The 27,497-nt window shown below is 53.6% G+C and overlaps 7 protein-coding genes across 7 annotated transcripts; 3 read left to right on the top strand and 4 right to left on the bottom strand.

The window, feature by feature from the left end:
* Positions 1–599: 599 nt before the first annotated feature.
* CCOS01_07894 (caspase domain-containing protein) lies at positions 600–2,199 on the top strand (the record flags this gene model as incomplete). Its single annotated transcript, XM_060456057.1, has 4 exons — positions 600–978; positions 1,034–1,859; positions 1,933–2,102; positions 2,174–2,199. 4 exons carry the CDS (start codon positions 600–602, stop codon positions 2,197–2,199), a joined length of 1,401 nt encoding a protein of 466 aa, XP_060313949.1.
* Positions 2,200–2,636: 437 nt separating this feature from the next.
* Positions 2,637–6,505, bottom strand: CCOS01_07893 (uncharacterized protein; the record flags this gene model as incomplete). Its single annotated transcript, XM_060456056.1, has 4 exons — positions 2,637–4,905; positions 4,956–5,174; positions 5,222–5,634; positions 5,693–6,505. 4 exons carry the CDS (start codon positions 6,503–6,505, stop codon positions 2,637–2,639), a joined length of 3,714 nt encoding a protein of 1,237 aa, XP_060313948.1.
* Positions 6,506–8,083: 1,578 nt separating this feature from the next.
* CCOS01_07892 (uncharacterized protein) lies at positions 8,084–8,741 on the bottom strand (the record flags this gene model as incomplete). Its single annotated transcript, XM_060456055.1, has 2 exons — positions 8,084–8,497; positions 8,655–8,741. The coding sequence occupies 2 exons, from the start codon at positions 8,739–8,741 to the stop codon at positions 8,084–8,086; spliced, it is 501 nt and encodes a 166-aa protein (XP_060313947.1).
* A 985-nt stretch (positions 8,742–9,726) lies between these two features.
* On the bottom strand, positions 9,727–10,860 carry CCOS01_07891 (ATP phosphoribosyltransferase; the record flags this gene model as incomplete). Its single annotated transcript, XM_060456054.1, has 3 exons — positions 9,727–10,097; positions 10,155–10,724; positions 10,788–10,860. The coding sequence occupies 3 exons, from the start codon at positions 10,858–10,860 to the stop codon at positions 9,727–9,729; spliced, it is 1,014 nt and encodes a 337-aa protein (XP_060313946.1).
* Positions 10,861–12,916: 2,056 nt separating this feature from the next.
* Positions 12,917–15,319, top strand: CCOS01_07890 (sucrose transporter; the record flags this gene model as incomplete). The annotated part of the gene is made up of 5 exons (XM_060456053.1): positions 12,917–13,521; positions 13,581–13,606; positions 13,666–13,977; positions 14,039–14,110; positions 14,169–15,319. Coding segments are annotated over 5 exons (2,166 nt in total), but the record flags the coding sequence as incomplete, so codon positions are not given.
* A 615-nt stretch (positions 15,320–15,934) lies between these two features.
* On the bottom strand, positions 15,935–16,513 carry CCOS01_07889 (uncharacterized protein; the record flags this gene model as incomplete). Its single annotated transcript, XM_060456052.1, has 1 exon — positions 15,935–16,513. The coding sequence occupies one exon, from the start codon at positions 16,511–16,513 to the stop codon at positions 15,935–15,937; it is 579 nt and encodes a 192-aa protein (XP_060313944.1).
* Positions 16,514–19,787: 3,274 nt separating this feature from the next.
* On the top strand, positions 19,788–22,736 carry CCOS01_07888 (F-box domain-containing protein; the record flags this gene model as incomplete). The annotated part of the gene is made up of 3 exons (XM_060456051.1): positions 19,788–20,036; positions 20,130–22,004; positions 22,179–22,736. 3 exons carry the CDS (start codon positions 19,788–19,790, stop codon positions 22,734–22,736), a joined length of 2,682 nt encoding a protein of 893 aa, XP_060313943.1.
* Positions 22,737–27,497: the final 4,761 nt, after the last annotated feature.

Here is a 27,497-nt window from a genome sequence, read left to right as displayed (position 1 = left end):
GCTGCCTCGCCCGTTGCCCCTCCATTGGGGCCCATCCCTTCCCACCCTCGACACACGCAGTAAGGTATCACGGATACCTAAGCTGCCACAATCCACGCTTTCCCAGCTCTGAGGTGAGCAGGAGCTTCCCGCAGTGCCGCGCTACCGCTCAAAGTCCTTGGCAAGGTACCTGAAGGACCCCTCCACCCCTCCTCTTACCTTGGATTGCTGTCCCCAATCCGACCACCCGATTCTCTGCGCATCGCTCTCGCATCTCACCCAACCGAACCCCACAATCTTTCTTAACACCCTTCGCATTCCGTTCATATCAACTCTTAATCTTCCGAGTCCGAACTTCTGCAGCTCTTCAGACCCTCCTCTGTAGATTTCATACCTTCCTCGGCTTGCCGGGAAGTCTCCATTTCCAATAACAAAGGCTCGTTTTGGCACAGCTTATTCGCTCATAGTGGGTTTGCCCCTCACCCCGCCCTTTCCGGCACATCACCTCACTCACAACTCATCTCACCTCTGTTCCAGCGAAGCCTGTGTAAACCAAAACACGTCTTGCACGACCCACGCTCTTCATCCTGCACAAGCACAGCGTCAATTGACTCGGCAACATGTCTGGCTACCCAGGACAGCACGGCTACGGTGGCGGCGGCGGTGGCTATGGTGGAGGAGGCTATGGCGGCGGACACCACCAGCAGGGAGGTTATGGAGGTCACCAAGGAGGAGGCGGCGGCGGCTATGGCGGATACCAACCTCCCCCCGGCCCCCCTCCCTCGCACCACGGAGGCTACGGCGGCGGCGGTGGCGGCGGCTACAACCCGCCTCCCGGTCCGCCTCCGGGTCAGGGTGGCTACGGCTATAACCAGGCACCGCCCAACCCGCACCCGGACCAGGGCTACATTGGAAGGTATGCACCCCCTTCCCATCCTCCGCCTCCGGGCCTCGACGTATACGGCTACCCTGTCAATTCCGGCCACCAGGGAAGACCCCGTGAGTATCACATACCTCGCTTCTTTCAAGTATCATGAGTACTGATTCAACTCAGATATGCCCACGGTAAACTCCAACGACTGGGCTCACGGCAACCGAAACGCGCCCCCTCCCCCGCCTTCAGGCGCTCAGCAGTTCGGCCACGGCGCTCCCGATGGCTACAGCTTTCAGTATTCCACCTGTCAGGGTAAGAGGAAAGCCCTCCTCATCGGCATCAACTACTTTGGCCAGGATGGTGAGCTGCGCGGCTGCATCAACGACGTCAAGAACCTGTCGGCCTTCCTGGTAGAAAAGTACGGCTACAAGCGTGAAGACATGGTCATCCTCACCGACGATCAGCAGCAGGCCATGGGCCAGCCCACGAAGAACAACATCCTCCGAGCCATGCACTGGCTCGTTCAGGGCGCACAGCCAAACGACTCCTTGTTCTTCCACTACTCTGGTCACGGCGGCCAGACTGAGGATCTTGATGGCGATGAAGATGACGGCTACGACGAAGTCATCTACCCGGTTGATTACAAGGAAGCCGGTCACATTGTCGATGACGAAATGCATCTCATCATGGTCCGACCCCTTCAGCCCGGCGTGAGACTTACAGCCATTTTCGACTCATGCCACTCTGGTTCCGCCCTCGACCTGCCTTACATCTACTCCACCAAGGGCGTTCTCAAGGAGCCCAATCTGGCCAAGGAGGCTGGTCAGGGACTGCTCAAGGCATTCACGGCTTACACCTCGGGCGACCTAGGTGGTGTCGCGAGCTCCATCTTCAGCTTCGGCAAGCGCGCCATTGCCGGCGACGATGCCTACGAAAAGACCAAGGACACGCGTACCTCTCCCGCCGACGTCATCATGTGGTCCGGCAGCAAGGACAGTCAGACATCGTGAGTTCTCTTGTCTATCGTGCTTTGAAGCGGGGGCAGAGAGTTGTAAAATCTAACAAATGTTGTTCTCTAGTGCCGACGCTACCATTGCGAACCAAGCCACGGGAGCCATGTCGTACGCTTTCATCACTGCTCTTAAGAAGAATCCCCAGCAAAGCTACGTCGAGCTGCTCAACAGCATTCGTGAGGTCCTGGAGGAGAAGTACACCCAGCTGCCTCAACTTTCAAGCAGTCACCCCATCGGTAAGCCGCGTCCATCCACTTGTCGTTCATGTATTCTTTACTTCTTATACATAATGCTAATTGTCGTTTAGACACGGATCTTCTCTATGTGATGTAAACTCTGTTGGTATCCAATACAGAAGGCATCCCCCCCAAAAAAAAGCAGGGCACGCAAAGTTGGGAAAGCAGTGCTTTAAAGCGTAGTAATGACATATGTCATCCAAATACAAATGATTCATGACGACTATCATTTTCTATCGATTCGAAGTGAAGAGAAAAGAGCATTGCATTCTTGAGTTCTAAAACGTCTATAGTGATGGGTATCGTGCAAATCGCCTATGTGCGCCCCTCCGAGGCAGCAGAAAAAAAGGGAAAAAGGAAGTATCTCGACCAAACGCCCTCTCCCGTAATTACCGTTCCATCCTGCAATCCAGGAAAGAGAAAGCCCTTTCTACCAACGGAGTATCACCAAACCATGTCCAGTGAAGTAAATGCTCACCGATGCTCCAACGCGCTGTGCTCATGCCAATACCAACGAACTTCAGCCCCTCTCCATTAATCCTCGCCGAAAGGGTCATCGTCAAGAAGGTTGAAGACCGGAGTGCTCTTGACCCTCTTGCTCCCTCCCGAGGCTCCTCCTCCTCCTCCGAGACGTCCTCCCAGAGACGGACCGCCGTCGCCGCAGAGGTCAATGACATCCTCGTCGTCATTGTCCTCCATCTGTCTCTTGCGAGGAATCGTGCCGGAAATGCGAGTCTGACCCGGCCTCACATTATGAGACCGCGCCGTAAGAGCTCCTGACGAGGTTCTCGCTCCTCCTCCAATCCCGCTGCGCGAACGCGGTGGGCTCTTCTCCTTCATAAGCGAAGTGAGCCTGGGATTCTCTTGTTGACTTGCGTCCACAAGTTCGCTGAACCGCGACCTGTTCGATGCAGAGGACGCCGTGCCTGAGCCCATGATGGTACCCGAGGCCGACCGCACTTCCCATGTCGAGCCGGTACGACGCTTCTTGGAGCGCTCCGCGTCTAGGATCGCCGCCATGTAGTCCGGCTGGTTGTCGCTGCCGGTAGCTGGTGATGGGCTGCTTGAAGGGCTTCTAGGTCTGACCCCAAGGCCTAGTCGACTGCTCCTAGAAAATCCTCCCGATAACGCGTCCAGACGTGGTGTAGGCTTGGGCGTAGGACCACCCATCACGGCGTCTAGTCGCGGTGTTTTGGAAGGTTCGTCAGACGTGCTCTGGAGCGGAGACGTGGGCTTCGAAGTCCCCGTCAAACCGGCCCGTCTGCTGAACGACGATACGGGCTCTTTTCTCGAACTCCTCCCTCCGAACGGTGCCAACGGGTCACGCGTTCTCAATACGCCGGAATCGAGTTTGCTGCTTCGAGGCGTCTCTCTCGGCGTGAGTCTTGTGTCTAGCTTCGCCCGTTGCCGGGCCGTCGCTTCATCATCGAACTTGGGTGTAGACTCAAGCTTAATCCTGCCCAAGTTCTTAAGTCGATCTCTTGTCGAGGTACCACTGGGAACGGGTGCAGCATGTTGGCTGCTGCTGCTTGGCATAGTTGTAAATTTCTCTTTTTTGACGCTCGCGCCAAACATCTCCCTGATGTCCCTGTGACCTGACTGCCTAGTTGTTGAAATGGCAGTGGGCTCTGACTCTGGCTTCACATTGTTCGCCATATCCACATCCTCCACCTTTGGTGTTACCTGAGTATGGGCCACGCTATTGCACGGTGGCAAGTCATTTCTGGTCGGTGCTTCATGGTAGCCCCTTCGAGGCGTCTCCAAAGGCCCCAGAGGAACGCTTGGCGTGGACGTTAAGCTTGGCCTAGATGCCTCAGCAGTCACACTAGCCGAAGAAGAAGCTGAGGGTCCTGCGGCGGTGCTCGTGAGAGGCCCCTGAGACTCCGCATCTCCAAGCTTCCACATGATCCCACCCTTGTCTCCAAGAAATGAAAGCAGAACATCTGGGTCGAATTGATGAACAGCTCTGGTAGCCTCCTGTCTCCTCAATCTCTCGGTTGTGCGGATTCTTTCGTTGACCAGCGAAAACTTGGTAAGCTGCATCGTCAGACTAGCCTCGTTCTTACCGTAGATGGCTGCTTTGATGGGCTTATCCTGTTTGTTAAGCTGTCCTTTGATATGGTCCACGATTGCCCTGGGCTTGACTAAGTGGATCGTTTTCCATGATGGTTGCTCGAAGAAGGAGTTGAGAGTCTTGCAGTGACCACAACATTCAGCCATTGGGGGTATCGACTTTGGCTCCCGCTCGATTCGACCCGAGACATCCTCAAAGACTGCGCTCTCGTAGTACACAAAGATGGCTTGGAACAGGCGCTGGTACGCCGGCTTATCGGGGTCCACCACATCCTGGAGGGTCCTGAGAAATGGTAGCCAGAGAGGTGCCAAATGGATGGGCTGAATCTCGGTAACATGCTGGGCGATGTGGTTTGTGAAATTGGATACTTGATCATTCATACCAAGACGATCAAGGTTTCGGAGTAGTCCGGCGATCATTGCGTGGTTCGTTGGACCCGGCTTTGAGAGGTCGTTAAGAAATTCTTCTGTCGGTTCAGCAACGCACCAGGCCTGGCGAGCAGCCTTGGCTTCAGCGCTCTGTTCTTTGTTGGTGTTGCTGACCAAGTTCTCGATGTTCCATAGCGTTCGTGATGCTCCTGTCATCCCTGCGTGCTTCTCGTAAAACTCGGTGACTTCGTCAAGAGGGAGCTTGTGTCTCTTGGCCACCTCAAAAAGTCTGTTAAACAATCCGAGGATGAACTGGCTCTGCTGTTGGGTCTCTCCAAGTCGGCTCACAGCTGCGTCCACCCTGCAGATTATTAGTGTAAGAACAGACTATAGAATAGAGAATGTGCTTACGTATCCCTCCACTTGCCAAAGTCCTTGAACAACTCCAAGAGATTTACTATGAGCCGGCCATGGCTAGCTGAAAGGGGGGCTTCAAGCATTCTAATGGCCATGATCCCCAACTCCTGGGTATCATGGCTTGAATTGTCGGCTTCGGCATATGCAGGCAGCTTTTCGACTATGCTTGCAACGTGCAAGAAGCTGTTGCCCTCGGATAAGAAATGGCGAAGCCTAAGCTGGTATTAGCTTTGATTGTTGATTGCAAATGTATGACTTACTCATAAAGAGCATCAGCTGCTGAGTAGCCATGAAAGATCGCATTCTGGCATATCCAATCATAGTCTACTATCGGCTTGGATCGGGTATTGGCGACAAGGTTTTGGAATAGTGGATGGTCATTGAACGCCAGTGAAGTCAAGATTAGATCACCCATGAGACCAGGGTCGATCTTTCCGATAAAATCTTCACGGCTCCGAACTCGCAGACCAAGGATCTGTGTCTCTGGCAGCTCATTGCCGTGTTGAGGCCAAACAAATTGACAAAGAGACTTGAGTGCTTCAAAGTAGAAAGCCGACTCTGAAGATTCTTTGCATTGCCGCAAGAGATAGCGCCAGAGGTTGCCAGCAAGCTGCGGTTGATTGGTCATGTTGACAGAGTCTAGTTGTGTTCGGAGAGGTGTAATAATGATTGCCTGTGTATAGTCAGAATGGAGTCACAAACACTGTAACGGCAGGTCGCCCTGGACTCACTGGTGCAAAGTAATGTCCCAGGTCACCACTAGTGCCTGGGACAATGTGCTGGTACCACTGAGGGTTTGTTTCACGATATGTTCGCTCTTCGTGAAAGGCCCGCTCTTCAGAGGGCCATTGCCATGAGAAGATTGACCGACGAGCCCTTTCCCAGAGAATGTTCCTATCCTCTAGAACATTGCCCGCGTGGCAATGGATGTTTTCGGCAAGCGTGAAATCATCATAGTTGCCAAAATACCCAATGCTGGGTAAGTGGCTGATATGCTGGTTGACCTGCCAAAAGCCATTCTGCTCAGGGGTTTGCGACCCGGCATTGCCGTCTCTCTGGAGGGAAATCCAGGCTTGGTACTGGCAACGTTTTCCTGTATACTTCATAACCACTGGAAGAACCTCGAATCCTAGCCGAGGGCACAAGTCGATGAGACGAGTAATGAGGGTGGAGTCAGCAGCAGACATGTTCTGCCCCATGACCCAACTCTCGAATTCCATGGGGTTTTTCGGGGTGTGGAAGTGGTATATAGCATGTTGAAGTGATAGGGATCGATCCCGAATCCTAGAGTCCCAGTGCTTCAGAACCTCAGTGAGCCGACCGTATGCAGCATCTATTGCATGACTGGAGGCGGAGTGCTGTTCTGTCGTAGTCGGATAGCTTTTTGTCTCTGACTTGATCGCGTGGGACGTGTCGGGCCCACCACCGACCGCGTAAAGGGCCTCGATAGCCTGGTATAGCTCTGCTCTGAAGGCACTGCTCAGTGGCGCGTTGGTGCCGTGCAAGATACCGGGCCTTTGAGGTGCAGGCTCCGGATCCGACATGACTGTTCTTCCATGTGTCGCATTTGCCGAATGTCTCTGTGACGTTTTTGCAGTGAATGAACGAATGAGTCTGGAAAAGCAAGCTGTAAGGTCGGTTGAGTGAGTTGAACTTGAAAGAGTTGGAGTCGGCGCGTTGAAAGCCAGAAAAGGAAAGGTGCAAAGAGCAAGTCGGCGCGTGTGTGGGGTAAGAGGGAAGCTCCAGAAAATTCCCAGAGCCGGCAAGGGAAGCTGCGTTCCCTGACGGTGCTGGGGCCCACTCCACGATCGGCCCCACTTGAGTCCCCTTCCCCGGCAGTTGGCAAGCAAGAAGATGCAGTGCAACAAGCTGTTGTATGAAAGACTGAAGGACTTGAGATATCAAATAATTGAAAGAGAAAAGGTCAAGATTTTGTTATGCTAGTAACTAAGAGACTAAAGAAGTGTTTCTTAGAGATGTTTAATTGTGCGAATAAGAAAGTATGTTCTGATTGTATATAGAGGTCAGACTCAAAACACTCAACTGCCCGTAAATAACTTGGGGAGGGAGCACTACTAGATCAGATATCTCAAATCATAAAGAGTCGAAAAGTGTTACAATCAAGCTGGACTGATTGAGGATCGAATATAAATCCTGAAATAGACTGGAGACTTTACGGCCTAACCGGGCCTCTATAGCTCAGAACCATTCGACTATATGGTCCGGTGCTCAACGAAGAATGGGGACATGTAGCTACTTATAAGGCAAGGCTCGCGATGATTTGATCTGATGTCAAGGTCCCTCAAGGGAAGGAGCGATCTCATTCTCTGTCGTTCCTTCCCGCTCGATCCCATCTCTAAGATTAGACCGCATGATCGCGCCTGCTTTGTATTCATGCTAACGTGGCCTCTTTTAACTACTCTTTTATCTTGAGCTTGGCTTCTGTTAAGTGTATCTGCCCTTGAACAAAGCAAGTTCTGATTCTCTAGCAATTGGATATCACAGTCAATAATGGGTGTCTTAATTACGATTTGTTGATTTTGGTAACATGTTCGCTTCCTTCCTCCCACGTGTTCATATGGGTGAATACATAAGACTACATCATGGTATCTATGCAAGAATCATTCATTAGCCGACTCCTACATCTGATGGACCCTGAGAAACGTGCAAACTTTTGGTTCTATCATTAACTGCAGGTAGCTACAAATCAACTCCAGGGTATAATCGAACCTCCAAGGTTTCGCCCTCTACGCCGTTTTGTCCGAACTCTCATCCAGTTTTCCCATCATAGCCACTCATATGTCTCCGGGCTGTATTCAATAGCGCACCAACATTGAGGTAAGCTCTAAGTTGCTATCCGTTTGTCGTTTTGGGTGCCACAGGATCTGAGAGCTGTCGAGGGCTGGCCGAGTTAGGCACCAGGTATGTCGAGTGGGCCCCGGTATCGACTCTGGCAGAGCCCTTGGAAGAGTCGCATGAACAGAAAGTTCATCCCAACTTGTGTCGCCATTATCCCGGGTGCGCATTGATAAGCTGGGAAGAACTTTTGAAAAACGTGGAATTGCGACTGTATGCCAGAAATCTCAGCCCGGCGCAGAATCCACAATCTCATTCGTAATCTTTCAAATATTGGAAGCCCTCTCGCCAAACCTCCTCCACACCCAGCTGGAGATCTGCCAGCCACCCCACGCAAAAGCCAGCGACGCCGTGAATAACACGAGCGCCATCACGACGAGAACTTGACCTCTCAGCTGGAATGCGTCGTCGACTTCCGCGCGCAGCAGCTTCTTCTGTTTACTGTGGTAGTAAAACTCCTCCTTTTCGTCCTTGGGACTCGGTGTCGTCGTTGGCGTCGTTGTTTTTGAGTCCTGGGCTTCTGCGTAGCGGTACTGTGATCTCCGGTAGAGGATGCTGTGCAGCCAGGAAGGCATCCAGCCCTGCCGGCCGTGGTTTCTTGACCTCCTGATAGTGTAGGTGAGGTCTACCCAGGCCAGGGAGAGCAGGAAGGAGATGAGGATGATGGGCGTCATTACAAACTAGGGCCAAATATGAGCGGGCGATCTTGCGCATCAGAACACGGCGATTATGTCACCTGAGATAACCCGCTCGTCCGGAACCCCTCTCAGAGGGTCTTTCAGAGCAAACCCCAGGTTTCATGATACCGCGTTGAGATTGAGCTCGTGGGGAGCTTACCTTGTAAATGGTGGACTGCTGGACGGCTCCAGCGTCACTGCCGCCTCGCGTGGCAGTAGCTTTGGTGGCTGTTGTTGATGACGACATTGTGCCCCCCCGATGGCTAAAATACTTTGCAGAGTCCGTGGACGATGGACGTCTAGCTGAGAATGACTTGTGAAGCTCGAAATAAGGCTTTCTGGCAATCTGCCGGCGACCTGTCTTTTCAGAGATGAGGTTAAAATCAAGATTTCAGAAAAAGGGAGCAATGTCAAAGACGGCGGCGTGCGGAGATAGAAATATGTCAGTAAGGTGAGGTGAGGTAAGGTACCTGATCATCGGTAGCTTCGGCGCGGGCGGGCAGCACCGCCGCCGTGCTACCACTATCCGTAGGTACTGGGCCTAAATTTACCACCGCCTCGGTTTCGGTTGCCAGGTGGTGCGCCTCGCCTTGCGGTACCTCACCTCGCGCGCACTGCGGTCGGGATACGGGAGTGACGGAAGGTCTCCACTTGGCGCGTATTAGGGGATCACTGATCAGCAAGACATCACATCACACCTCTCTCTCAACACAAGCTAAAGGATTGCAGTGAAAAGAATTAGGCCCCGAAACACACAACTCACGCAGAGCATCGGTCGATATCCAATTCGCTCGTGCGGGCCCGAGGACCCGAGCCCCCCAAAGACCCTAGAGCTTTGTTGATCAGGGGTGCCCGGTGCGTGGCTCTGCTCAATCTGATTCAGCCCTGCATCCACAGAAGGAGGGGCTGGTCGATGAGGCCGAGCAAAAGTGCAGAGCCTCGAAATGCAACGCTAGCGACGCAAGTAATGTCGGCGCCTCAATGCCATACGTACCATCGAAAAGACTGTCACCTCAGCCACAACTGCTCACAGCTGTGTCGGTGATGGACGAACATTTCACCCAGCTTCCGCTTCATCTTCGCTTTCGGTCACGTCTTGTTCTTTGGGACTCTTGCCGTTCCTACAGTTGTGACATATTGGATAATTCTTGCGTTCCTGCTAACATTATTGCAAGAGCATTACATGGTTCGTGGTATTCATCTATCTTTTCCTTTCCAAAAGACTGCAAAATCTATCGAGTGTTGTGGATATCGAGCACCAAAATGTCCTGAGCGCCAACGCGGGTCAAATCGTCCATCACCAGCGCAATCTTCTTCTTCTCGACCATTGAGCTGACGGCGACCCAGCCCTCCTCGTCCAGCGTTGTGATGGTCGGCGCCCGCTTTCCAGGGGTAATCTGCTTGGCCTCAACCAGACGTGACCTCTCAATGTTGTACTGGCACAGGACGAATCTCTGAGCGGTAATGACACCGCGGATACGGGCGGCGATGAGCTCGATCAGCTCGGTGTTTGACGGCGACCGAGACTTGATGAGGCAGGCTTGAGAGTCGACGACGGTGTCAATGGCCTTGAGGCCGGCGGCTCTCATGGTCTCACCAGACTCTGGACGCGGGTGTTAGTGATTGTTCGGATGCTAGTCATTCTAGGACGACTACTTACCAACAAGGTCAACGATGCCATCAGCGACACCCAGCGCACAAGCAGCCTCGACACTTCCACTGAGATCGATAATCTTGGTGCGGAGCTTCTTGGGCGAGGTGTTGCTGTTGCCATCGGCATCGACGCCCAGCTCCAGCTTGGCAAAGTGCTCTGCCGCCAGGTTGACGAAGCTGGTGCCAATGGTCTTGCCAACCAGGTCCTGCGTCGTCGCGTAAGGGCCCTTCTCCGGGACCTGGGTCTGCAGCTTGCAGTGGCCGAAGCCGAGTTCCATGACCATCTCGCAGCCTCCGACCTTTTGGAGCTCCTCGCCCTCGGCGTTTAGCTCGACGGAGGCTCTCCGGGCCTTGTTGCTGCTGATGACGCCGGCATCGTGCTCCTTGACCTGGTCCCAGCCTGTGATACCAAGGTCGACGCGGCCCTCGCCGACAAATGTGGGGATATCGGCGGCGGGCAGGAAGATGAGGGCGATGGGGAGGTTCTTGACAAGGGCGATGTCGAGGCGGTTCTCGCGGCGGAACTGGATATCGGCTCCCTCAAGCAGGTTGAGCGTAGCGGAGTTCAAGCGGCCCTCTGTGGAAAGGAGACATTGTCAGCATGTGCGCCTTTTGAGATGGAGGCTATGGGTTGACTCACTCTTGGGCACGGCGAACAGAAGGCGGCCCTCTAGGCTTTGCTTCGTCATTAGCTTCTCTGCGAAATGGTCCATGGCGGTTGTGATGGAGGGATAAAAACCAACTGGTTGACCAAATCCATGGTAGGCAAAGGTATGTTGCAATGACGCGATCGACAGACGGGAATACGATAGGCGGAGAGAAGTCGCTCCTAGAGTTGAAACGCTTCAAGAGGTTAGGTGGAAACGGTCGGGTCGGGCGCGTGTGTGGATTGGAGCACAAGGTCGCAGTGAAGCCAATGGCGACGAGAATTTCTGCAGCGACAGCGGCGGGGTGGTTTTTGGGTCACACAACAGAGGTCGGTGCGAGGTGTTCCGAGGAGTGGTTGAGGCCTGGAAAGCGAGCGTGATTTCGAGTCAATTGGTATGGGGCTCGGGTAATGATAAAAGTCGAAGCCTGCGCGACTTTGTTCTTGGTTCTCGCGGAAGCTGTCCGTATGGGGGTGACTACACTTGTTCGATTCTGCGGTGAGTCAAAGACCGGGCCAAGACTGGAAGAGAGAGAGGGCGGAAATTTTGTGTGGTGGATTGGAACCCCGCCGTCTTAGTGTGCGGCAGCAGTCGTCACTCATCACCGCGGGCCACCACCACGTTGGCCTATGTCGGAGCTGCGACTGGCGCAGAGAGCGCGAATGGATGGCGGGGCACGCCGTTGAACGCGGGGCAGTCCTTGGACCAAGTGACGGCACACGCCGGAAGGGCAGGCGGCACCTGCGTCCGTTCTCACAGCGGGCCCTCGCTGAGGTAAGCCACTTGGGTACCTCGGGGATTGTATCTTTACCTGCCGTTCCTGAGTTGAAGGAGGATATGTACGGAGTATATTTATCGATTCCCTCAACTCACGTTATGTTGAAGTAGACTATGGAATGCTTTGGTGATATCTACCCCTAAAGTACTCATAAAGGCGCTTGGTCTTGTGTCGCTATTGAAGAGAAACCGAGAGTGACAGTAAAGTACAGAGTAGATATCCTGGCAAGTTCAGGCATTCTATGTTCAAGTTGCTTTACTGTGGAATTGCTGAATTTCAAGCCCCAGAGGAGAGGCACAAATGGTGCCCAGTATATATGGTTGAACTAGTCAAGAGATTCGGGGTGAGAAATATCCTTCCCTAATGCCTGGCCATGACTAAGTCTCGATATCCTCAGAGAGCATCTCTGTACGGGCTTGTCTTGAAAGTTGAAACTGGCTTCTTTAGATGGTCAGAGCTTCTAACGCGAGAAACTCCCCGTGTAAGCTTCGACGTGGCTCCAACTTCCAAGCCATTTTGTTGGGCCAATTGCTTGGGAATTGACAGACCATACCTTACCTTGAATGGAACCTGGGAGGAATTCCCACTGAACGAATTGGAGTGCAGGGCAATCTAAGTTACTTTCCATTGTTTCAAGCCCCATTGAATTCAAACTCTTGATACCGCAGGTCTTCTCGTTTCCGTCACTTCTGGTGGTCTCCCTCGTGTTAGGTACAATGTACTCCCTATCTCTACTTATGGACAGAACGATTGCACAACAAATCCTTACCTTACCTGAGGTGCCTACTATCCCTTCCATGTTCCATCAAGCCACGCATGCTCATTTACATGAGGGAAGCACAGAAAGCAGGCTGAGAGCTTGCTTCCCTGAGGACCCTGACCATTGGTCTAATGCTTGCTTCCTCTCCTGTTCTTATGCACATCCTGGGGCTGTCTTGTCCCAGCGAACCCTTATTGCTTAAGGTAGGCAATACCTCATCATTACATTAAGGTAAGGTATTCCAAGCTCCCGGCTCTGCACAATCCAAAGTTGAATAGTGAGGTGCGCAGCAGTCATTCATTCGCCCTGCCAATTTCGCATTGCATTCCGGTCGCCCAGCTGGCCCCCTACCTCATCATTTCCCCCGTACGTACTCCGTACTCCGTTCCTTGGACCCTCGATGCGCCTGCTCCGTGCTGGGCCCACCATAGCTCGACGTTACCACCACTCCTCTGGCCTGCACATCTTGGACCTCCGTTGCATCCATCCCCAATCTGCCAGCAAAGTTTACTCCCGTTGGTTGATTTTCCTTTCACAACCACGGAATTGTGGGCATGACGCGCACCCGGTCCTGATATCCGCAGCGGCCGCGACGCCAGGATTACTTTAAATTCGGTCCTGGTCCACACCTTGAAAACCCCCCTGCCCATACGCAAGCCGCCCGCCCTGCCCTTGGCAGCGCAAGCAGCCTGCTGCACGGAGTGCTGCGCCGGCCCCTTCAAATGGCCCATACGTCGGCCTCAACGACTTCGTCGCACAAATCCTCATCCTCACACCTTCACCTTTCCCCTTCGCTGTATGACCGCGACTACGACGACGATTACTCGGGCGGGAAATCAACCCCAATAAGGACACCCTCCAGATCCTCCAGCAGCAACATCGATGACGACAAGGGCGGCAACGAGCTAGATGACGACGTCCACTTTCCCTTTGCAATCCGCGAACCCCCAGAAGCGCACCGAGAAGGGAACACGAAGCTTTTCGGTCTTGGCAATTTTCCTCGACACCATACGGACACATTCAGAAGAGGCGAGAACGACGACGGTCACGATTACTCCCAAGACGACGACGCTTCCGTATTAGAGCAAGATCCCGCAGGGATGTCTAGCTGGGCGGGACAACCCTCCATTAGGGGGAGCTCGGAGGCCATGAGAATGGTGCTCTTGACCTTCAACACTCTTGGTATCACGTATGTCGCAAGCGACGATTGCCAATGGGTCTGCCATACTGACTAGGACCTTAATGCAGCTTCACATGGGGAATTGAGATGACTTGTACGTCGCTGTCTGTCCCCTATCACCAGTCTTCGTATACTAATCCACCCTGACAACAGATTGTACACCATACCTATTGAATCTTGGCCTCACAAAGAGCAACACCTCGCTGGTGTGGATCGCAGGACCATTATCGGGGCTCGTAGTCCAGCCCATTGTGGGAGCTATCGCGGACGAATCCAAGTCGAAATGGGGCAGGCGGCGACCATTCATCGTGATAGGTTCAATCATCGTCGCAGTCAGCCTGCTGACCTTGGGATTCACAAAAGAGATTGTCGAGATGTTCGTGTCGGACAAGGAGACTGCGCGGATCTTTACCATTATCCTCGCAGTGGTGGCCATCTACTTTGTGGATTTCGCCATCAATGCTGGTGCGTTGAATTAGGCCTGCACGCAAGTCTCTCGTTATTCCTGAAGCTGACTTTGGTATAGTAATGTCTTGCGCAAGAAGCTTGATCGTCGATACTCTCCCCATTGAAAAGCAACAGACCGGCGCCGCGTGGTGTAAGTGAAGCTTGCATCATCACCCCAGGTTGCACACCGTCCGCTAATCCCCACAAAGCTAGTAGAATGTCCGCGATTGGACACATGCTGGGCTATGGAGCCGGTGCCATCGATCTGGTCGGCATATTTGGAAAGACAATGGGCGATTCGCAATTCAAGCAGCTCACGCTCATCGCTACGTTCTTGATGCTCTTCTCTTCCGGAGTGACCTGCTGGGCTGTCACTGAGCGGGTTTTGGTGTCAACAAGGCACGACCCCCGCAAAGCAACCGGGCGGTTCAAGGTCTTCCGCCAAATTTGGTCGACGCTGCTCCATCTTCCCCCTCGGATCCAGGCCATCTGCTGGGCCCAGTTCTGGTCCTGGATCGGCTGGTTCCCGTTCTTGTTCTACAGCACCACCTGGGTTGGCGAGACGTACTTCCGATACGACGCTCCAGCAGAGGGTAAAGATTCCAAAGATGCCCTTGGCGACATTGGCCGCATCGGTAGTTTGGCGCTGGTCATCTACTCGACCATCACTTTCATAGGCGCCTGGCTGCTGCCCATGGTCGTTAAATCGCCAGATGATGACAACTTTACGGCTCGACCGCCCCAAGCCATTGCGCCGTTCCTTGAACGATTCAACAAGAACAAGCCCGATCTCATGACAGCCTGGATATGCGGTCACCTCATGTTCGCCGCCGCCATGTTCCTGGCACCCTTTGCGCAGAGCTTCCGCTTCGCAACCTTCCTCGTAGCCTTCTGCGGCTTATCGTGGACGATCGCCATGTGGGCGCCAACGACCTTCCTCGGCGTAGAGGTCAACAAGCTCAGTGGTGCCCGCGAAGGAGGGAGCGGGTCAGCAGCCTACCGCCGCCTCTCAAACGACTCCAACATTGAGCTGCCCACGCTCGGCCAGGACCAGCCGCTCCATCTGGAACACGGGCCGGACGAGGGTGGCCAGCAGACGACGTCGTCTACGGGCGAGCTGTCGGGCATCTACTTTGGCATACTCAACATCTACACGACCCTGCCACAGTTTATCGGAACCTTTATAAGCACCATTGTCTTCACCATTCTAGAGCCGGGCAAAAGCCCCGAACTGTCGGACGCACCCGAACACGAGCAGCATAACACCGACGGTCCCAACGCCATTGCGGTCTGCCTCTTCATCGGTGCCATTTGTGCGGTGGTGGCCGCGTTTGCCACGCGAAAGCTCAAGCATCTCTGAGTTCCAATGTACGAGTAGGAAAAGAGGAAACAGCACGGATTTCATCATTGTAGGGGCAAAGGCAGCGCAGGGGATATGGGATGGCGTTACGGAAAGGGGTAGAGAGTAAGCTCTCTTGCATTAGATCATGTGTGGGATAAAGCGCATAGGGCTTTTGGCTTCATTTAAGTGATCTCGAAGAAATGGCACATCTCGAGGCTGCGGGTTTTCCCTAGATGTCAGGGATCTATGTCTCAGCATGGCCTTCGATGAATACACTCAGTATCACGGATGAATGAGGCTAATACCAGTAGTGCCAATCGCTGTCTTCGTAAGTATGTGTACGCGGAGCTGCCCACGATGGAGCATGCTGCCAAAGCCCTATGTACAAGTCCGGTTCGGACAGTGGTAGTGCATGTGTCGACGCTTGCTCAAGGGTATCTCAAATCTTTCGTCGCGCGGATGCGTCCCGAACATCTGTCTCTCCATACAATTCCCCGTTCCCCCCTCGTTCTCCTCCTCCTCCATGGTGGTAAAATATTCGAGTGGTGTGCATCGCTCGACGAGTGGTGTTGGTTAAGCGTACCCTCGTCGTCATGTGTGTTCCGTACGTCGTCGTCGCGCCCCGACGCTCATTCACTTGTCCTTCTCGTTCTCGTTCTCGGAAACCTTTTCCCACTCATCCTCGGTGCTCACACTCGACTGCGTGCCCCCGTTAGTGGCATCTTCAGCTCCGGACTCGACAGTGGCGGAAACGGCGGTGCGACGCTTCAAGTCGGCCGCTTGCTGCTGCTCCGCGGCTGTCTCGACCTGGCTGCTACCGCCCACGACGCCCTTTCTCCCGCGAGCGCCACCCCTTGAGCCGCCGACAACTGCGCCGCCCTCAACTTCCGTGTCGCTATCATCCGTTCCTTGAGTATTGGCCCCTGCCGCGCCGCCTCCTACTGCTCCGCCAGCGGATGTATCGGTACCACGCGCATTCTTGGCCTCTTTCTCTGCGTGTTCGGCCAGCTCGACGACGAACCAGTTAATAGCGTACCAGAGGCCCGCGCTGAGGAAGGAGAGGATGACGAAGTGGATGCTCCAGGTGGCGAGGAGGAGGACGCCGAGGAGGAGCTGGAGGGCGGCAAAGGTTGCGTTGGTTGCGCGGAGGAGAGTCGGTGTTGGGCCTGGGGTGAAGATTGACTCCCAGAGGTTGGTGACGAAGGCCGCCATGATCGATATGGGAGGAGGGGCTTCGGTGTCTTTGTTAATGTATGGCGTTTGCGGATGCACAGGTTCGCCGTCGGCCGATCAAATGTAGTTCTCGTATCGTTCGATCGTTGTGTTCGATTTCGCGGAGGTGGTGCGCGGCTTGACAAAGTGAATACTAGCCGCTGTATTGTTTGCAGTGTTTGTACGGAGTAGTGGTTGGGTGTGATGTTTCTCTGTGGAGTATTTCGCTGGTGGATAGGGAGCTTCGGAGGAGTGGATTCCGGCTTGTTCTAGCTTATGAGAGCTGCTTCGGAAAGGTGACCAGGGTAGGATGTTCTGTTTCTTTTCAAAACGTAAGACGACGCTCACGGCGACTTTTTATCTGGCGATGATGCTGTTGTTTCGTTTGGATTTGCAGTTAGACGGCAGAGTCAAGGCGGTAAGAGCGCATAATAAATAGCGTTTCTGGGATGAGCAACAATTGGGTTGAGGGAGGGGGCAGGAAAGAGAGGGGTCCCTTCCGGTTGCTTAGGAAGGTCAGGGAAGGTGGAAGGTTACCTTATAGGTGAGGTAAGGTAGGTAAGGGCAGGTACCATTTGACAACACGCGCGGGTTGTGGCGGGGGTTGGGAGAAGGAGGGGAGAGGGGGGGAAGGGTCGAGATAATGTACCTTTTCTTTTTTGACCAACAGCAAGCCAGAGGAGACACGGTATTATCTCTATCTTCCTTTTATACGGTATCTCTCTCTCTCGGAGGGTGGATGCAACGTGGTCACTCGGTGTTTATAGAATCAGAACAGGTGGCACAATAGAGAGCAAGAGGTGACGGTGGCCTCGCGATAGTTGACTCCAACGTGTTGGGATGTTTATGGGGCTGGTTGTGGTTGTCAAGAGAAAGGGTCATAGGGTTGCCTATCAGGCAGACAGACAGGCAGGTTCCGTCTCTCTAGGTGGTCACGGATTGCCCAAGTCAAAGACGACGACAAATACCGTCAAGCAACACGGAGGGACCGGTCACAGCACGCGGCCCTTCGGAACACGCTTCTTTGGCTGTTTCTGCGCAGCAGGAATGGAGCGGCGAGAGGCCGGAATGACCCCTCCATGGCTCGGGAAACGTCACCGTCGCGTTCTTTTTTCCTGGGGTCGTGGGGTCGTGACCTTTCTAACGCAAAGCTTCCACTGAGCCGAGGCGAGGCGAAGGGGACCTGCTGACCTGCTCGTTGGGGTCCGTCGAAGACGAGTTGCGGGGTGAAGCGTACAGAGTATCCGTTCTGATCCTTACTGCAGTGGTGGTTTGCCTTATATTAACCGCATCCTGTCAAAATATAAGAAGTCAATTCCTTCATTTGGTCCATCGCTGTTGCTTGCTATGCTTGCTTTCTGTAGGCTGCCCGTTGTGTTCCATCTTCCATGCTCAAAGCACCTCAGTAAGGTATGTGGTGGGGGTCCAGTCACGTCGTCGGCGATAACAGTTGCCGGATTTCGGTTTCACTCTGAGCCATGCACGAAGAGCAATGGGCGGAATCCCCGTCAATGCGGCCGGCCACCAAGAAGATAGCACAGTTCCTGACTGCGTACTTAGCACTATCTTGGAAACAGCATTCCAGACTACCTGTATTCCCCTTGGGTGTCAACTGAAGATAGAGAGTACGTAGATTATGCAGAAAAAAGCTTGAATCCTTATTGTCAGTGCCGCCAGGATCAAGCAGGAGCTGCATGTAGCAGCGTGCTGAAGCCGTTGAAACCCCGGAATCCAGACGTCATAGCATAGCTTGAAGGCAAATTAACGGTAAGCTTAAGTATACAAGCTGATCTGAATTGGGCTGGGTCAAGTTAAGTCTCTTCATTTGAAAGAACTGAGATTAACGCTATTCCATGCTTGGATCATCGGCCACGGTACACACATCTGTTTCTATGCATTACCCCATGGAAACGACGGGGGACAGAATATGGATTCATGGTCCGACGGCAGGAGAAGGGGCTAGGAGGTGTTTGCCGTACTTGCATACGGATATGTGTTCATATGAGTGTCTTCCTCCACCGCCGTCGGAGAATTTGAGCTTGCATTTAATCTATCTCATTCGCATGGCAGGCCTGTCTGTGTGAGATATCGGCCGTCTCAAAGAAAGGAGTGTTAGCCTATTACACAATACTCCGCAGGTTGCGACTGACTAAGAGAACAGGTCCAACAAGTGAAATGCCCTTGCCGCCAACGTAAGGAACCACACGTTGCAAGATGATCCTGGGGTTCCGCCCCCAAATCTGGAACTGAAGGTGCGGGACCGAATACTTATGGGACCCGACAAATATACCCCTACCTGGTTTCCGCCTTCTTCTAAATCCGTACTGCCGCCGCCGGGTCGCTCTGATTTTGAGGTACCTATTCCGTACCTTACCTTACCTTACCTTACCTTATCCAACTGACTGCCCTCACTCAGGTGCAACACCTTCTTCCTTGTATCCATCTGCTTCCTGACGATTTCCATCACCCAGAACAAGCAGGAAGGAGAACTCTTGAAAGGCAAGTTGCCTGAACCCTGCCTGTTGTTTCCCTTGACCAATCAGATTGGGAAAACAATTCCCTTCTAGTCGGGAGTTTTACCCCATTTCCCACAGAGGAAAGAGCAACAGTTGAAAAAAGGTACCTTCCTTACGTACACCACGCACGATATATCCGGGGAACGTGTGACCGGACCACCCACCTTAGCGCGGAGCACATTGGGAAAGACCTTGGTCAACCCAAGCTGGTCCACCCACGTCCACCACCGGATCGACGACTGACGACTGCACCGGCAACCAACGCACCACCACCACCACCTCGACCTCCGCCGCCACTACCACAATTACCGCCGTCGCCGTCGCCGCTTCCTCCTCACCACAGAGCCGCAACGAACGAAATTTCATGACACCCCATGTCCGTCATTTCTGACATGACATGATTGGTCTCGCGAGACCTCTGCTGTCGCCAGCCTTTCTTTGATTCCCTCAACAAAGCATTCCCAATCATCTTCCTCCAGCCCGGTATTTTCTTTAATCCATTCTACCATCCTGTTCTCTGGCCCATCCGCGGGTTTACAAAAAAAAGAACAAGCCCAAAACGCGCCTTTCGCATCCGAGCCAAGATACCCACGATCGCTTCCTCTGACGACTCACTCCTCACCCCGACAGTACCTTACATCATATTACGCGATTGGCAACCGAAAGAAGCCACGCCATTGTAGCAGTAGCAGCCTACAATAACAATCGACAACCGCTGCCATCGCAATCCGAAGCATGCGCTGAGGCCCCTCGCGATCATGGCCCCAGCCCTGCAGACCAGCGATCCAATGACCCATCAAGCCGCCGAGCCGCATCCGAACGAGGTCGAACTTCCCTACCACAACGACGTCCCCGGCCACCCCGCATCTGTTGACTACGATGGCGTCCCCGATGCTTCGGTAGACCCCGCCGTCGTCATGCGCAAACTGATGAAGGGCAAGGACAAAGAATGGGATGCTGTCGCGCCCAGCAAGTCAGGCAAGAAGCTGACCCTTCTCGAGTTACCAGTGGACATCTTGCGCTTGATCATTAAGGAGGCAAGTTGACACGCTATCAACACCTCGGTCTCTCTCCCAGTACTGACATTTGACATTTTTTAGATCACGCACACAAATGACCTTACCTCGCTCGCCTTGACCAACTCGAACCTTCACAATCTCGCGATCCCCCACATCTACTCGAGATTCGATATCGTCTGGCCCGATGCCACCCAGATGGCTACGTCCGACTCGAAGAGTGTCGACGCCCTTACGTACGGCCTATCCACGATCTGCCTCGGCAGTTCCTTCGCGCATCGCACCCGTAAGATGCTCAACCCAAGCTACATCCCCACCTACAGTTCCAACGTTCGGAGACAGAAAAATGACTACGCCAAATACACAAAGAAGTTCTCACTGGGCAATGGACCACAGGATTGGGTGGCCGAGTACATGATCTCGAAGGAGAGCGGCAAGATGCTGGGCACGCTCGTCGCTCTAGCTGTGGAGAAGATGGTCAACCTGGAGTCGTTCGTCTGGGATATGCCGACTGGCGTTCTCTCCGAGATCTTCATGGCTCTGGCATCCATCCCTGAACAGAGCTCCGAGGGCGAGTCAAAGCTGGAAAAGGTTTGGGTGAGATGGCATGATAACACCGACGGATCCAGTCCGTCGCCATCGTCGAGTCCGCCTCCCCCGATCCCGCCTCTTGTCCCACCCGGCAGCCACCTCACTACAGTCGGCATCTTGATTCCTTCGGACTCTGCTCATCCGGCGCCGCGGGGCGCGATCCCGTACGCGGAAACAAATATCGAATTCCCTACCTTCAGTGTTCTGCCTCCGCTTAAGAGTCTCACTGTTCTCGACATTGACGAACTTGCTTACCTGGACGAGATGGCCGTAGCGATCGAAAGATCAAAAGACTGTCTACAAGAGCTTCGTGTCGGCATATCCCCGAGAGCCGTCTTCAAGGACTTTGTCCAAGCCTGGGATGGACCCGACTTGCAGCAAATCGATCGGGATGCCAGATGGCCCGGCGAGAGCTCCATTGGCGAGAGAAGATTAGGCGGTGTTTTGGGCGTGCTTGTCGGTCGTATCTATGACATTCGCCGCAAGTCGACGTCGAAATCGAGAGAGAAGGCCCCCATGGCATCGACGCAAGCGACACAAACCAATACCGCCCACTCTGTGATGGATACTACGGAGGCCTCGAATGTCTCAGGGCACCCCGACCAGAACGAGCCAGATGCTATGGAAGCGGATGGCTCAGTCGAGCCGCTCGTAATCCAGCCAACGGGAGCTGCCACAGATGACCGAGCAGGCCATGAGGAAAAGTCACAGTCTGTGAAAGACCAGGCGACGGGTGACGGGGACCTCGTGGATACACCTTCGGGCGTGCCGAGAAGAAGGCTGGACGGCAAGCTCAAGCTCCGTTCTCTAGAGCTTGAAAGAGTTCATTTGTCAATTCAAGTCTTCAGCCAGGCCTTCGACTGGACTGTCCTAACCACGTTGACTATCCTCGAGTGCGCCCAGCACGACACTCTTTGGAAGGCATTGCGAAAGCAATTCGCTCCCACTCCGATTGTCAGGCTTGGATCTCATCAACACCACGTCAGCTCTAAGCAAGCTATGGAGTACCATCTGAATCTCAAGAGCATTCACACAGATGTCACTTCGGTGGCTTTGATCAGCTTCCTCAGAGACACTCTGGCTCCTAACAGTCTAGAGGTCCTGTTCTTGCAGGATCGGAGACGGCCCAGTGGACCGCCAGCGGTGACCATCGATCAAATCTTTAAGGGAATCATCAAGAAACACCGGGCGAGCCTACAAAAGGTTCTTCTAGACAGTTCAGATCGGAAGCGTGGCAATGGCAACACTGCCACAGACACTGCTCGCTGGCGCAACTGGGTGCTCCCGACGGACATGTTGCTTTACATGACCAGTGGACGCATGGTGAGCCTGAGAGAATTGGCCATTTCCTTGCACTTCAAAGACTGGGTAAGTTGTCTTTCGTTCATCTTTTGTGCGCATGCCTCAAAGCCAGTGAACACGTGTGCCTCGTATCACGGGTTCATTGAGCAACAATCACAGCTCCTACGATCGTCGTGATGATGCCCTGGCTTTCCGCAGAAGCAGAATCTCTAGGGTCTCTAATGCTAATGATGATTATAGCACACATTCCTTCAGCGCTTGCCAAACACCCCTCAGCTGCGGTCTCTCAACCTGCAGCATATTGCCGATCATATACTCGGTAACTTTGACCCTCGAGAGTTGGCGTTGCAGATGGTCGATATTATCACCCTTCGCCCTGATATTCAACTCTGTTATGTGGGCATTTCTACAAAGTGCTTCGAGATCTTGGAGAGCAAGCCGGCAGAAGAGAGCGGTGCGTCAACCACGAGTGTTGCGGCTGACCATGGTGTTGTGGACCACGAATCTGGAGTCGACGGCGAAGACGATGACGAGGAAGATGAGGTCGCTACGGATGACGACGACACGGCGAGTCAGGTGGATGAAGATACCTCTGAGGAGGAAACCGATGATACCCCGGGGAATGCAGTACATGCAGATGACTCGCAGTCGGAAGCGTCTGCAGCGCAGGACTCGGACGACGATGAATCGATGCGAGACGCTGATTACGGCACCTCACGCCCTCGTCTCCGACTCCGTGAGATCCTGTTCTACGATGACAAGGTAGCAATTTTCAAGGCTCGGCACGGCAGGCTGTAGTATAGTCTCGGAAACTGAGCTAGGGTACAAGTGATGAAGGGGGAGGGGGTGGAAGGGAGACATATGAACGGGTCAAAACTTGCATACCACGGAGGCATATGCGAACGATACAGTGAGACGGTTGAATACCAAGGCGAAGGAGGTTTTGCAAAGTACGTTATCTTGAGATTTTGGGGGCAGCCTTGTTTTCCCTCCCCCCCCTGCGGACTAGCATAGTCGTCTTTTCCTTTCCATCAATTGATATCCCCTCCCGTGCTGAATAGCAGCATATGGAGCCATTGTTAATTCCATTCTCTATCCCGGAACCCTTGTGTCATGGTTTACAGCTCACTTGTCTGTTGGATACCTCTAGGCCAGTAAAGTCAACACGGTGTATTGAATAGATGGAGCAGTTTGACACTCGTCCTCTCGTCAGTTCTATACACAGTGGCATCATGTCCAAGAGGTAGATGGCATGGTCTTCGTTCATTTATCCATCACATTCGACCCCGTCTAGTGGCTGACTCTGCAGAACTGTTCAAGACACTTTGATATCAGGAACAGATTTGCAGCAACGATCAGTAATCCCCTCGCACAAGCAACTCTGGACTCTGTCAAGAGGTAATTGCCATACAGAACCATCTTTCCTAATCTGCCTAGGTTACCTACGAACGACTACCTAGACTAGACCAGAGATGTTGTGTCTGGAACGTTACGTCCAAAGTCCCACCCCGCCCACCGGCGTCTATTTTTTGCTCCTGGAAGGATGGGAAGATGAGATGAGGTAACTTGAGAGGCGAGATAGGCGCACAGAAGAGGTGACAAGGAAGGGCAGGGCAGGGGAGTTGGAGGGGAGGTGTGTACGGGTGGATGAGGGCGGTAACGAAAGGGTAGTTCGGGACAAGGCGGAGTAAGGAAGTGTGATGGACTTGCCACCCCTTTTCTTCAGATGTAGATGGAAGGATGAAGGGCATGGAATGGGACGAGACGGGATTGGGGGGGAGGGACGCAAGCAGACCTTGCATGCGTTAGCCGTTTCGTGCCTACGGGAGAGGGAGAGGCTAGAGCTAAGGGAAGGCAAGCCACCACTACCACCACTACCATCACCATTGTCATGTCCACCAGGACGCAAGCTCGTTGAAGAGGGTAGGGTAGGGTAGGGGAGGGGGATGGATGGGCATCCGTCTTTCCGGCTTTCCGGCTTTCCGCGCCGTACCCGTACGGCGTGGTGTATTCCCGCTTTAAGGAGGAGTTGGGGGAGGGGAGGTAGGGTGATAGGTAGGGTTGGCACGTACAATCCAACGGGAAGTTGGTAACTCCATATTCCCAGGACGAAGCTTTTGGTCTACATTTTGTTGTGCTGTTGTGAAGTGATATACCGGTATTAGACGTTGTTGGAGTGGGACTACATCAAGTTGTGCATGTGTGTACGTATGTCAAGTCAACCAAGATTGCCACTAGGGCGTTTCTGTCTTGGGATCAACTTTGGGCTTTGTAATTGCTTGGGAAGAGGGGACCTCGATCGCCGCGAGTTCCTCAAGAGTCCAGTACAAGAGCTCTGGATGGTCTGATGGAGAGGGAAGGGGGTGATGGGGGGGATATCTACGGAACTTACCCTGCTGTCACCACACCCTCCCCCTCCCCTTCTCTCGTCCTAGTCCTAGCCATAGTCCTACTCTTCACCCAATGATGATGTCTTTCTGCTTGTATGCCTTAACCCGGGCCCCATGTAAGTATACAAAAGCCGTTGAGGGGAGAAAAAAGTCCTACGTCTAGGCTTAATCGAGAGACTCTCCTTGGATATGAAGGTGGGGGAGGAAACACCAGACCCTTCCTTTCCACCCCTTAGCCGCCCCCTTGTCCCTTAGTCCCGCGGGAAACCGGCGTATTTCGAAAGGGAAGGTAAAGTAGGCACCAATGTGATAGTTGAGGAGGCGAAGTGCAGAAGAGGAAGAAGAGACTGAGGCAGATCTCTTCTGTTCTGGAAGTATTCTGCGCCATCTCTCTCTCTCTCTCTTTCTCTCCGCCTTGTCTCCATAGCTCCGAGACTCGGGAAGATACACACATTACCTTCTACATCCTCAGCCCCTTTGGCCTCCGTGGCTTTGAGTTACGAAGTTTGTATACACGTATACATATTGTCAGTTCTGGCGGAGTCCCTGTGAGAAAAAGGAGTTCTACAGCCCCCCATAGGTAATGATACAACACTCTCGACCACCATCAAGCTTAACCAGTCCTGAACCTGCAGATAGATGGGGAAAGGAAACAGGCAAAAAGAAAGGTGGGGGTGGCCGTGGCGGTGATGGCGCTTCACGATGGTGGTGATGGACATGGGGGCTTGCGCACTGCGGCAGGAAGAAGGAAGGCGCAAGGGAAGAAGCAGGTCGAGATGAGTGTCTGCGAGTGGAATGCCTGTACGGACACAGAAAAGGGTGGGAGAGGAAGAGAGAGGGTGAAAAAACCCAAAACCAAGAACGAGGGAAAGGAGTCAAGCGGGAGGATCGTGATCCTTGCCCTTTTTCTTTCCCGCTGATGCCATGGCGGTGGGAGACCAAAGTGGGATGAGGATGTGGTATTAAAGTGTACTCGAAGAGAAGGTGATGTTGGGGGGGCGAGGAATGAAGGTCTCTCTTGCTGTTCTTGTCTATGTCGCCCTCTGTCTCTCTCTTGTCATATCCCCTGACCATCATCTCCTTGCGAACAAGTAGATCAATCTACAGGTAGACAAGCCTCTACGGCTTCAGTAGACGGAAGGACGAAAGGACAGGAGCCTAATCCAACTGGTCAAAGTCGTCCAGCGGCAAGGCAGTACCCGCATACATAGCTGGGAGAAGTCATCTCGTTTACATGCTCAACAAGGGGAAGGTTACGATTTACCTGTTGCCAAGCCGGTAGCCCAAATATTGAACAGAGGGAAAAGGCACAGAAGGATGACCTCCCACGTCGGGGGGGGGGGGGGGGGGGAAAAAAAGGGGGCTCTTTTGGGGGGGTCCCGGAAGTGGGGAAGATTGGGAAGAGTAGGGAGGGAGGGTTTCTCCCGGAGTCGCTTATACATCTTGGCCCCCTTTGTGGGGAACCCCGCTAGTGAAAATAACACCGGGGGGGGGGGGGGGCAAATACATGGTCTCCTTGTAGGGCTGCCCTGAACAGTCGTAGACTCTGAAGACTAGGAAGGCAGAGATCTCACCGTATAGCCCTTGACATCCTGTCGCCCTACTTTGGGGACTCCGCAAAGGTAAAGTAACACCGAGAGAATGGGACTATCAAGTCTTCTTGAAGCGGACAAGGTAGTTGAGGATGTGCATCCTGGTTCCAGGACTTCCCTCTTTGGATGTAGTATTTCAAATATCAAACGAGACTGTGATATCTCTAAAATTGTAATGAAAGAGGTCCTGCTTACGATGTAGCTCAAAATGGCATTGCGTAGAACATCACAAGTAGAGACGAGACGAGACTCGTCAAGAGATCATTTCCAAACCGGGACGAGCTTCAGTCGAGACTTTGATAGCTACATGGGCCCAGAGCAAGGCCACCCCTTGCCAACGGCTCCCTCGCTTGCCTGCTTCTTCGCCGTGTGTAAATTGTTTGCAAAGCGGACTTACTGTGCTTGGCTCGTCGTTTTTCCATCCCCGTCCCCAGGATAACCTCTTACGAGTGAGCATCTAGACTGCAAAGCCGGATCTAGGTCCGTCTGGCATGAGCTGTCGTGGGGACATTAAACATTGATCGATGAATCCTCCTCGTCGACCGGAATGGCGGCATTGTGCGCTGGCTTCGCTGTACCTTGCGCCACCCATAGCTCGACGAATCCTTCCATCTTGGTCTGTTTCCCCCCATTTCCTGTCTACACCCTCTCTCTTTCCCCGAGAAGACTCGCACTCGTTCGTCGAACTAGCGTCTGGCCCGGGCACTAATGGAGCACACCCGCTCCCCGTGAAATCACAATCGAGCCATCGAGATGCTGTCCGCCGTCGAAAATAGCAACAAGGTAATTCTGGAGCCTAGAATCTGTCATTCCCCTCAATGCCTGGACGATGTGCGGTGGTTGGTCCGTGAGGGCCATAGGATCAACCTCCCTGCGCAGGTCACCGCCTCGTTACCACCAGGACCCCCAGCCACAGTTTTGGGAGGATCGCGTGCATACCGCTCAAGCCACGCTCGGGGGCCCAGAGTGCGATCATACAGTCGAGGTTGGCCAGCTCGGAGTCGGGCTGAGGTGAGAAGGGATATCCAGGAACCACAAGGCTGACTTATTCCCCTTCGTGAGACGAGCTGATGAGACGTGGTCCACATAGAAGGCTGGCGCACATTCTTCCATGTTGTGTCCTTTGATACACATCATGCTTCCAAATCGTGACTGCCGCCAGAGGCGGGGGCCGTCCAGCTTACCTCCCCGTGACGACGACAACAAGACGCTTCTGCATTGTACGCATACTGCGAATGCAAAGCTTCAAGGTCGGATCTTTTCGCCGCTAGTCCCTCAGACGTCGCCGCTTCCAAGTTGAGACATGCCAGGTCGTCCACCACCTTCAGCCACAATGCATCAGTCCTCTAGCCCTATGAGCCGTGCGCCCCCCTTACCAATTCCCCGGACAGCCGTATGGGAAACCGTCCACGAGGTCCGGAGGACCTGAAGCGAGACCAAATGCTCCGAATCACATCGGTACATGAGCCGAGTCGGCCATAACGACGGGGTTAATCTAGAAAGTCCGACCGCGAACGCAAGAAGATGCATGGCAGTGCTGCGTTGGCCCAAATTGCCCCGTGGTGTCTGAAGACGCT

This window comes from Colletotrichum costaricense (genome assembly GCF_030867565.1).
Source record: "Colletotrichum costaricense strain IMI 309622 chromosome Unknown Scaffold_7.1, whole genome shotgun sequence".
Lineage (NCBI taxonomy): Eukaryota > Fungi > Ascomycota > Sordariomycetes > Glomerellales > Glomerellaceae > Colletotrichum > Colletotrichum costaricense.
This window is presented reverse-complemented; position numbering and strand designations above follow the sequence as displayed.